General features: G+C 34.0%; 1 protein-coding gene across 15 annotated transcripts; it reads right to left on the reverse strand.

Moving 5' to 3' along the window:
• Window positions 1-881: 881 nt before the first annotated feature.
• LOC145091028 (uncharacterized) lies at window positions 882-10551 on the reverse strand. 15 transcript variants are annotated; one of them, XM_079028938.1, is made up of 6 exons: window positions 9467-10551; window positions 9205-9392; window positions 9041-9135; window positions 8303-8725; window positions 1624-1728; window positions 882-1026 (listed from the first exon to the last, which is right to left on the reverse strand). In XM_079028938.1, the coding sequence occupies exons 1-6, from the start codon at window positions 9526-9528 to the stop codon at window positions 958-960; spliced, it is 942 nt and encodes a 313-aa protein (XP_078885064.1). In that variant the 5' UTR covers window positions 9529-10551; the 3' UTR covers window positions 882-957. The 15 variants fall into 15 exon arrangements, 14 of the variants coding, with proteins under 14 accessions (XP_078885064.1, XP_078885063.1, XP_078885062.1 ...); XM_079028937.1 differs by having other exon boundaries at window positions 889-1026; window positions 9041-9392; window positions 9467-9544; window positions 9969-10551; XM_079028936.1 differs by having other exon boundaries at window positions 889-1026; window positions 9041-9392; window positions 9467-9544; window positions 9923-10551.
• Between the last annotated feature and the right edge of the window lie 1463 nt (window positions 10552-12014).

The following is a 12014-nucleotide window of genomic DNA, read 5'->3' on the forward strand; positions in this document are numbered from 1 at the left end:
TCTTTAATTTTTTTTCTTCTGCCAATGGACCCAAACTTTGTGTCCATTAAGAGGACATCATTTTTTAACCCTTAAAACTCTATGTATATACAGAAAACTTGAACATTGCAAATTAGTTAGAACATCATGAAATGTGTTTTCTTCTGTATGCAAACTTGTCATCTCTGGATACACATTGATTGCAAGGTATTTTTGTGTTTAAAATTTTTGAGTATGCATGTATTCCAAATCAATCTATTATTGGATTAGCCCAAATCGGATTTTATGATACCCCACATACAAAAGGTCGAAATCATAAATGTTGGAAAATATTTCTTATACAAGATCATTATCTAAGTATATTGATTGATATTCTAAACCCAAAATCTACCGCAACTAAACTAAGAACTGGCACACACGATTGTGATATCATTTATCCAAGCCTTCACTTTTTTAATTTTCACTAATATATTGATTTATACGAGTACCTACAACCACATATATCTACAAGGTGTAAAGCCTTTAGCACAAAACTATCCATAAACTTTGAATAACCATGCTACACAAAACTTAAAACCAAATTGCCAACAAATCGACATTTTATTTATATACAATCTTAATTACGAAGGGTAGAATTATCGCCACACTTACGGCCTTGCTTCTTGTCTTTGTATTTGTTTCCATCTGATGGCAGCTTGTTTTCGATCATCCGTTCAGATTTGGAGTTCTTCTTAATTCGCAGCCTCCCGATCCGATTGTTTGCTACCGTGTGGGAGATTGAGGAGGGGACTGGATCGTAGACGTCTGGGGCCCACTTCACTGTCAGCTTTTGAGGTGGGGTCACTCCTCGTTTCTCTCGGCTACCTTTCATGGCTGATACAGGCTTCCGAGCAGTTTTTGGTTGTTTCTTGGAGGGTTTTCCTCCATGGCTAGTGATCATAATCATCTGGTGGGTTGGTTTTCTTAGAGCATTCATTCTTATGAAATCTTGAACGTATAACTAGCCCTTGTATGCTCTTTATATAGACGGTAGCAAGGGAGTATTACCTGTGACGAAAGAATGGAGATCAAAACAAGGAAACCTAATGGAAATACGAACGTTCATTGTGGGTTTGATTAGTTATCTTGTTACAAGGATTGACAATTTGATTTGTAATCGTGTTACAAGAACTTCGGTTTGATTTGTTGCCTTATCTTGATTTCTTATTTAATTTTCGGTTAATAAAATAGTCGGGTTTATAACCTAGTTCTTTTAATAAAATAGTAAATTTATTAATGCAAACGTAAAAAATACAATATGCTAAGTTACTAAGGGGCTTTTTGTTTTTTTTTTTAGCTCTGGGCAACAGCTTTTATCTGTTCCGTGTAGACATATGTCCTCGCAAAATATTTGTTTTTTAGAAGTGCGTAGATCAAAAAACGTCTGTGCGAGGTATTCCTGGCGCAAACATGGACCACTGTCTTTAAAGGTATTCACGCCTCATTTTAACCGTAAAAAAATGTATCCTATCTTTTTTCTTTTCTCCGCACTTATCTTTTTTGTTGAAAATGTGTGTGTGTGTGTTTTTAATGTTTATGACATGAAATTAAGTTTGAAAAAAACAGTTTATTTCAGTATTTGCAGATGTTAAAAAACAAACAAACTTTTATTGCAGACTGCAGACATTTGGTCCATCTCTTCTGCTGCAGAGGCTTGTAGATATGATCCACAAATTGCAGACATTTTGGCTTCAGAAAAACAAACAGCATCTAACACATTTTTACGAATCACCGTTAAATATTTTTAAAAGTATTATAAGAACAACTTTATTATCGATCTCTCATGAAAGAATGGATGGTATATTATACAAGATGTAACCAAGTGGATTAGAACTATTATAATGGTAGAACTACTTCAATATTAATTAGATACAAAGTAATCTACTTAAATAATGGATCTTTAACTATTACACCCGGTGAGAATGAGAGGAAGATTGTCGCCGAAATCATTAGATGAAACAAAATGTATTACTTTGACTCAAGTAATGCTTGAGAATCGTGAATATTAGATCCCCTCGACTATAATCTAGCCAACGTGTTAGCTCCAGGCACCATCACACATCAACAAATTATAAGAAAGTACATTTTTCATGGGTAATATGAGATTTACGATTTTATAAAACTGATTTTGTTTATTTCGTTCATATTTTTAACTTTTGAAAATATTCAATTTTAAACTCATTTTATAACTTTAATAGAAGCTTCGATTTCGAATTTAAATGCAATCAAAATAAGAAACAACACAAACATGTGCAAGTAATGATACCACCAGAATCCTATGCGTCTCCCCTATGAACCATCAAAAAGAGACAAGTCGTACTAAGGACAAATAGACACTTCAAAGCTCTCACTTGATCAACCACCAATTGAGCACTTAATTAATTAACAAACTAGATTCGTATTATTCTCTCATGTGAATAATTTCTTAATCAGTCCTTAAGTGTAGCCCAAAAGGGCTCTGTCATTATGTGACGTCCCAAAAATTACAAAGAGAGTTTTTAATTTCAAAATAGATTAACCAATTAAAACCTTTAACTTAAAATCAATAAGTGACTTTTATTAGTTTGAAACCATCATGTTACCAGAGTTGAATTACAAAACAGTGAAACAAATATCTTCGATGTAAGTGTACAGTCTTGCTGAGCCCTTCACAAAAACAACCTGTAAAAATATTTTATCCACAACTGTACGAATAAAGCTTAGTGAGTCCCCAAATATACTACATGTCATCATATATACAATGCATCCAAGCAAAATCCTCAGCTCTAGCGCCGACCTACCAACATACATACAACATACACACAATCATACATAACGTCTACTGGCGCCCTGCCACTGGCTTTCAGCCATTATTGCTACCGGCTCTCAACCGTCACTACTATCGACTCTCATAGGCCCTACAGTTAACGACCTCTCGTTGGAACCACATATGGGGCCAATGCTAATACTAGGGTGAGCAAAAAAAAACGAAACCTAAACAAAAACCGATGGTGTGGTTTATACTTTTGTAAAAATTGAAAGTTGTTGGTGCGTGTGGTTTTAATGTATGCATCGACTTAAAAATCGAACTGCACCACACAATTATATTATATATTACATAATTATATATTTATATCTTATATATAATAATAGTTATATATACATAGACTAATTTAATAATGATCAAAATATTTATTTTTAGCACCGATATAAACAAAAAGAAAATGAATTAGTAGTTAACATTTTTCTACTATGTCAAAAAGATTTTTTTGGTCATTTAAGTTAATATATTAAAATATTAAACTATAACAGAAGAAAAGTATAATATTTTCTTTAGTAGTTAACATTTTTCTGCTATAATATATTAAAATATTAAACTATAGAGAATGAATTAGTAATTAACATTTTTCTACTCAGTCAAATAGATTTGCTTGATCCTTTAAGTTAATTAATTATTTTTAATAAATGAAAGTTTTTTTTGTCACTTGTCACACAATCATTAAATTTGTCAAATATTATTTTTGTAGTTATTTTGAATTAATTTTTTTTTCAAATGTCATTTTATGAGTTTTTCTGTTTTATTAAATTCTACATAATATTTTAATGTAATAACTGCAATAAATATAGTAATAAATAAATATCAATTTTATTAATAAACTTACTTTTAATTTCAAAATTATCAAAATTAAAGCTTATTAATTTCTTTTATTTATTTAAATTTAAAAGATAAAAAACATTTCCATTATAATAATTCAATATTTTTCTTATTTTCTTATAAATTCAAAGTTCACAAATATTTTAACATTTATATTTAATTTTTTTTTTAAATTAACTTTGTAATACATGAGTATTATAACTAGTATATTAAAATATTAAACTATAGAATAAATTACACGAATGGTTCCTATGGTTTAGGGTAATTTGCGCGTTTGGTCCCTAACTTATTTTTTTAACTCGGAAGGTCCCTACTGTTTGTTTTTGTTACGCGTTTGGTCCCTGTCTTACATAAAAAGTCTAATTTTCCCTTTATTTTTTAATTTATTTAAATAAACACACCCCTAATCTAACCCTTCTCACCTTACCTTACTTACTCCATCATTTTTTCGTATTTAAATAATAGTCTTTTTAGGTATGACAGGGACCAAGCGCGTAACAAAAATAAACAATAGGGACCAAACACGTAATAAAAACAATCCGTAGGGACCTTCCGAGTTAAAAAAATAAGTTAGGGACCAAACGCGCAAATTACCCCAAACCATAGGGACCATTCGTGTAATTTACTCTAAACTATAATAAAAGAAAAGTATAAGGTCACAATTCTAATAAAAAGTAAGTTAAAAATATCTACTTGTTAGAGTGTTTACAAATAAATTTGATGTGAGGTCATATTCCAAAGCATATAACTAAAGTTCATCCTCAATGGTCTTAAAGGATACCAAAAGGATCTTCCACATAGTCTCAAAAACGCAGAGTTTTGTTCTCAAATACTGAATCTGAAAATAAAAAGAAGTTGGTGGGATCCACCGATGGCCAAAGGAAAAAAGCAAAGACAAATTTGGCTATAAAAAGGTGCTAAGGAGAGGAGGAGTTAAGCTTATACTTTCTACCATTGGCTTGTTAATGGGCTAAATGATATAAAAAACTAGTTCGACTAGTTTATTTATGATTTTTATTGGATTATTAGTTTTTTAAAATGAGTTTATTTATTTTTTTCTCAACAGGTTTATGAAAAAAAATCGCAACGAGTTATGTGGTTTAAAACTGAACCACAACTGAAAAAACCGCACCTTATAGAAAAACCGAAAAAACTGCATCGTATAAAACTGCATGGTTCGGTTTATGTAATTTTAAAAACCACATTTGCGGTTTAGTTTTGGCCAAAAACCACACCAAACTGCACCATGTTCACCCTTAGCCAATATTGTCAACAACCCATGAATACATAGTCATATGTAGTCGGGAGTCGAATAGACAGTCAAACAGATGATCCCACTCTAAAACCACAACCAAACAAGGAACGAATAAGAAAGCCTAGACCAAGAGTTTCCAGTTTATCTAACTTAAACTGCATATAAACCCTAGGGTATCTACTTAACGATCAATTAATACTATCATTACCCTAACCAAACATGCCACCTAACAACATCATACTATCAACAGGCAGGACCCTACCAGTCTAGCATACCATGACACCAAGTGTCTTATACTGCACATACATAACAAGAAATTATCCTAGCCAACTAGCATACATGTTCTCTAACAACACTACTATCCTAACATGCAAAGATATACAATGACATACGTAACATGGTGGGAAAACTCATCTGAGTCGCAAAACCAAAGAAGCATAACAACACTCTCACTCCTTGGACTGATCGATCCTTCGAACCGACTAACACCAAATAAAGATTAATCCTCAATCAACAACCTAAATCCTTCAAGTTTGACCAAATGTCAAACTGGTCAAAAGTCAACAGTCAACGAAAGTCAACGGTTACCTACGTCGTGGTGAGCTCTTAGCCATGTCGTGGTCAAGTTAGGACAATTCAGTTAAGATGTGATCAAAGCCCATAACTTTAGGCTTGGTTCTTTTCAATGACTTAATGGATAAAGTTTCCAACTTTATCCATTAGGACATCACCCCAACCCAAAAGCAAGATCTACAATTCCATTAAGTCCTTCAAAGGCCAAGTCTTTATGATTGGACTTAAGATAACCAAAACTTGGACCTTTTTCTTACTGTATAGAAGTATATTAACCATTAGAATGCCATAACAAACTATAGAATCAAGGAGAACAAAATGCAAGCTTTATACTTCATATGACTCAAAAATCTGAAGAAGATGATGGATCTATGCTAACTCTTTGCTTCCTTGCACAAAGATTGAGTTTCTTCTTCCTCAAGCTTCATAAAATTAAGAAGACAAACTCAAGATCAAACCACCAAGCTCATAACCATGGAAGTGAGGCTAGGGTTTCAAAATAAGGAGATGGAGGCTGAAGGAAAAGGACCTAATCTAAGAGTTAAGACCCTTAAATATGGAAGAAACCCTAAAATCTTGGGCTTGGGCTGCAATATCCACCACATCATGGCCATCTTCTTGCCCTATCATGGAAACTTGCCATACACGTTTCTTCATTCATGTGTCATGGCCACGTTGTGGTCATCATCCTACCACGCTGTGACAAAAGGTTTTTCCCAAAATTCTCATCTTTAAAGTCCTTAAGTCTTCAGTTGATCAAATTAGGAAAACATGTGTCATAACTCTCCCCCAATTAAATTAGATTTCATCATCGAAATTTGTTCTTACCCATCACTCCTTAAACACCTTGCGAACCCCTCAAGGATTCGTTCGAGCCTACTCCTTTCTACACTAGCTGTCACATCTCTCTTTACTAAGGTTTGTAGATAGCAATTTAAAGGTATCCATAAACAGACACAAACTCCATTCTTGAACAAAACGTCCAACAATAGAATTCCAATCCCACTGCATTATTGGAATAATACTCTAAAGATGATGAAGAGTCTATTTTGTCAAACTATTATTTAAGTGCAATCTGAGTTTTTTTTTTTCATCTTATTTGCATGTGGAGAGAGAGAGGGAGAGAGAAAGAGAGAGAGAGAGAGAGAGAGGGTGGTGGGGTTTATTTCATTTTCTATTTTTTATAATTATTTAAATGCTAAAACAAATAAAAAATATAAAAAGAAATAATAATGACAAAATAATATTTTTTTTCAACCTTTTCAGGACCAAAACCACTTAAACTTCTTGATTTTGAACCTTCCATGCAAGTCGACAATTTTTTGACCCTATCTATAATTTTTGAAAAACTATAGGGACCAATTTTGCATTTTTTTCAATTATCTACCATTGATGAATTATCTCATGTTAATGATTATATTGAAAGAATGGGTTGATGGATATTAGACGTTTCGAACATCAATAGTCTTTTGAAAACTACTTTTTTTTTTATGTAAATAAGAAAAAAAAAAAAAGCACACGTTATAGAATATTGTTTATTAGTCTAGAATGACCCATTCCAATATGAAATATAACTAAATTGGTTATTTTGCGAAAACACATTTTTTTTATTATTTTATTAAAGCGTTAGTTCTGGTTATTTTTATTAATATCACTACAGTTAATTATATTATAAAGTTGATTCAATATGGGTAGACTTGTTTTTTTAGAGTAGTGGATATGAGCATAACGCTGACACATCACCATTTCTCTTCACCACAAGATTTGGAGATGGTATTCAAGATGGGAACGACGTTTAGAGAAGAAAAGCATAGGAAAGAAAGAAAATGGCATTGAGGGGCATTACGCTGGCAACGAGAAGCAAAGGTTGGCGTTACCACGACGTTGTGGAGGTAACACATAGGCTCCTCCACAACGTTAAAATATCCATATTGCATGGTCTTATAGATGAGAAGCAATAAAAAAAAAAAAGGGCTCGGTGGAAAAGAGAGCCAATGAAGAAATGCTCCCTTAATGCTTTCAAACATTGGTCAACGAGTTCAACTGTAGTCAAATCAATAAGATTTTCAAAATTTTCTTTCATATTATACGTACATACATGCATACATTTAAAACTATGTATATACACACACACACATGTTTTTCAAATGTATTTTTAGAGTACTTGTCAACTTTTCAAGATGCAATTGACCAAGACGGGATGTCTACGTATTTGTGTGGTGATGTTTCGAGTGAAAAATTTTAGTCTAAAAATTAATGTCCAAAAAATTCAAACATTGAAAAGCATAACTTTCTTGTCAATGGTTAAACCAAAAACCTGCTCATAATCAACCTGACCCGGATTTTAAAACATTGATTAAACTTGTGCAAGCAGCTATTATTTCACTGCCAAACCTCATCACCCACGTATAACTGAGTCTTCGTCCTCTTGGTCCTTTTGAGTCTTGGCTCCCTCCCTCCTTCTCTCTCATATCACACCTAGTGTGTGGCAAAGAACAACACTTTGTGTGGTAAAATTAACACAGGACACCTATGTGGCAGAGGAGGGAGTGTAGTTCTTGTGGCACCACACCCTCCAACCTAATTGCACTATCATTTAGCCAAACTTTTACCTTTATTTTTCACTAATATAGAATTATACAAGTCCACCCACACATACCTACGAGTAATTTGCATCAGGTATAAAGCATTTAGTACAAACCCATCCATAATTTTTTAATACTTGTACTACCAGAAATACACGCAAATCTGTGAAAAATTCACACAAAATTAACAGAACTTCAATCATTTTTTATTTACAATCTTAAAGAAGGATAGCGTACCTGGTTTGTGTCATACCTATTCAGAAAGCTGGTCCCACAGAATTGATCTGGATTTCCGACATGAAACTCCATGGTGGCTGGTGGCGGCAGGCCATAATCACCATCACCCATCACCTCCTCCTCCTGCTCAGGCGGCTTGAAACCAGTAGTGGAAGAATCACCACCACGCTTCCGGCCTTGTTTTTTGTCTTTGTATTTACTTCCACTTCCACGTGATGACTTGTTTCCATTCTTCTGTTTGGATTCTGTGTTTTTCTTGGTTTGTCTTTGAGGCCTGTTGTTTCTGTTTGTTACCGTGTGGGAAACTGAGGTGGGGACTGGATCATAGACGTCTGGGGCCCACTTAACTGTCAGTTTTTGAGGTGGGGTCACTCCTCGTTTCTCTCTGCTACCTTTCATGGCTGACACAGGCTTCCAGGCAGTCTGTAGGGAAGACAAATTGTCAAGGGGCAAAATGGTAATTTCACTTCTTCAAAGAATCAATTGGCAAATATTGAAAATTGTAATAGAAAACAAAGTGGATTTATATGTTTGGATCGTGAAGGCTCGATATAATAGGCTAATTGGCTTTATAATTAGGGTTAAATGCAAGACATAACAACCTTATGCCGTATATTTGTTTATTATATAATATAGCATCCTACTTACAGTAATTTCACTTCAAAGAATCAATCATCAATGGGTTGATTTATGTTTATGCTAACAGGGATAATATATTGAAATAAAGGCAATACGTACAGGCAAAGATGGAGGATGTGAGCAAGTTGGATGAACAGATTTAAGGTTGTCACAAGGTGTAGGCTCATTGACAGTTATGGCTTCTACAGATGCTCCTGGAGAGAGAGTGGATTCGATTGAACAAATAAATGTTGTTGGATTGCTGAAATACTTCTCATATTTACCGTGTGGTGGTTTACAGCCTGGAACCCCATCTTTGTCATCTTGGATATTCAGAAACTGAGTGACATTGTTCCCGAGTTTATCCACAGAAAGATTTTGAGTGGATTCAGGTGTGTATATATACAATCCATGGCAGTTGTTTACATCAACAGAGGTTGATACATCAATGTCCATTGGCACTGGTTTGCAGCTGCAAGTGAAATGTAATGAATTGTGACTCTAGTAAACTCAAATTTCTAAGTATGTAATAGATTAGTACCCTGCCTGCACATTAAAGTACCTCCATGTTGATTCGGAAGAACAACCAATTCTGTTTTAGGGCTCATTGTTCATTGCCTTTAGCTTGTTAATGCAGACATACACAATTCAATTCATTGCCCAGAATACTAACAGCATGTTACAGTATAATTTGTTTTGACTTTCATCTTAAATATCGTTAAACATGCAGATCAGCAGTTGGAATCACAACAATTAAAAAAATACTTAATTACTGAATCTAACATTAAACTGAAGTTTGCAAGCAAATGAGTGAATGGGACAAGAACTAAGAAAACATGCACGCAAAATGAAACATTATAGGAATTGTTTCTGACACAGAGAATGTGAATCCACTGTATATACACATGTGATGTAAATCTATCAGAAATGCAACATCTACACGGGGATCAGCCCAATGCGTCAAAGTGAAAGAGGAATATGTAAATATGTAACGATATGTACCTTTTTCGTTAAATAAGATGCGTTTAATCCAAACTTCAACACGCACCTGAATCAAACGGTCCAGGATACCTCGAGGCGGAGCGAGGAGAGCGATTTCGCCGTATCAGAGGCAGAATATGGTAATAAAATCGAAAAACGAGAGGGGAAGATAGATTGAGAAGATTACACAGGGCAAAAGCTACAGATGCTTATTAGACGGAAAAGGACGAATAATAGGCTGAGTGTTAACTAAGATTACCACGACGATCACCTTTTTCAAGACGGGGTTTCAGATGATAAGAACGTGAACTGCTACCATAGAAAGAGGTAACGCAAGGGAGAGTGGAGAACTGGAGTGAAGGCACCATTGTTCGATGCACTTCAAACCCTAAATTACTAGAAAACAACCACCAAATCCCAACGGAAGAAACTCGATCGACCGATTGGATCCGACAGAATAAATGAAAACTATATATGTTGATCTAGGGATCCGATTACATCAACTGTAGGATCGGATAGCGATGATCGGAATTTAAGAACAATGCTAGGTAACGAGAGAAACTTGCAAGAGTGAAGGAGCTTTTAGCTAGTGCGATAAACCTGGTCTAGAGAGTGAGACGTTATTGGTTGATGATGGGTCAACGTTGACCTTAATTCACAATAACAGGCTATACAAGGTATGCTTTATAGAAAGAGTAAATTACACGAATGGTCCCTATGGTTTAGGGTAATTTGCGCGTTTAGTCCCTAACTTATTTTTTTAACTCGGAAGGTCCCTACTATTTGTTTTTGTTACACGCTTGGTCCTTCTCTTACCTAAAAAAACTATTTTGCACTTGATTTTTTAAAATTTTTAAATAAACACACCCCAACCCCAACCCCCCTCACCGTACGTTACTTATCCCATAATTTTTTCCTATTTAAATAATATTCTTTTTAGGTAAGAGAGGGACCAATCGCATAACAAAAACAAACAGTAAGGACCAAGCGCGTAACAAAAACAAACAGTAGGGACCAAGCGTGCAACAAAAACAAACAGTAGGGACTTTCCGAGTTAAAAAAATAAGTTAGGGACGAAGCGCGCAAATTACCTCAAACCATAGGGACCATTCGTGTAATTTACTCTTATAGAAAAAAACAATTTATGCTTTATAAAAAAATTTATGTATAGAAAAAGATTTTATGTACACATTAATTTATGTTTTATAAAATTATATAATATAATACTTTTTTTATATATAACAATTTATACTTTATAAAGTTATACAATACAATATTTTAAAGCATAAATTGTTATGTATATAAAAAATATTGTTATGTACTACATTTAATAATGTCATTAACGTAGATAGCTGAAAATAACTGTCAATTTCCTTCAAAATTTGTATATATTATTAGGCCATCATTTTATATCTAAGGATGATCCTCAATCTAAAACCGAATCGAAAACTGGAAAACAAGGAATCGATTTAATGAGATATAAAGAACTAAGAATTGGACTAGATAGTGTAGTTTTGGTTCTGTCGGTTCTGGTTTCGATTCGGTCCTACAAATATGTATGCTCTTTAAGTATGTGTTTGATACCCGACCCGACCTGAACCTAACCGAGAACTGAAGAATCGAGAACTAAACTGATTACCCCAGTTTCGATTGAGGTTTTCTTTTTCGGTCAGGTCGAGTTCCACCGAGCCAGATGCTCGTCCCTATTTATATCATTCTACGCCCGACGTATCCTACTTGATAAGTGTGCCCCCATACAAATTACGTGCAATCTAAGACTATGGGGATTAGACTCGACATGAGCTTGGTGTTGAGTGACTTAGTTCGGTATGCCGAGCTCAACAGTCTAACTCAGTTAAGCCTTGACAAAATTTAGCACACTAATAATCCTTATGACTAATTTTATTAACAGATCTTGTTGAGTGTTTATGAAATGATAAAAATACACTTTGCTTTCAATTGAGTGTTTACGAATGAAATGATAAAATACTTTTATTTTTATTATTATTTTGTAATTTTTTATATAACAAAGCAAAGGGATAATGACTTAAAAGGGTAAAATATTATTGGTTTTATACACATTTAGTCCCTGACTTTTTTTTTGTCCACACTT

The sequence above is a fragment of the Lactuca serriola genome, chromosome 1 (genome assembly GCF_051521515.1).
Source record: "Lactuca serriola cultivar US96UC23 chromosome 1, Lser_US96UC23_V15, whole genome shotgun sequence".
Lineage (NCBI taxonomy): Eukaryota > Viridiplantae > Streptophyta > Magnoliopsida > Asterales > Asteraceae > Lactuca > Lactuca serriola.

Excerpts from the sequence above, each read along its gene's own strand:
- LOC145091028 (XM_079028937.1), bottom strand. The coding sequence starts at position 9,528 with ATGAGCCCTAAAACAGAATTGGTTGTTCTTCCGAATCAACATGGAGGT. Across the intron at positions 8,726-9,040 it reads CACATCCTCCATCTTTGCCT|ACTGCCTGGAAGCCTGTGTC; the intron begins GTACGTATTGCC and ends TCTTCCCTACAG. Across the intron at positions 1,027-1,623 it reads GTCTGCAGTCTGCAATAAAA|GTAATACTCCCTTGCTACCG; the intron begins GTTTGTTTGTTT and ends CTTTCGTCACAG.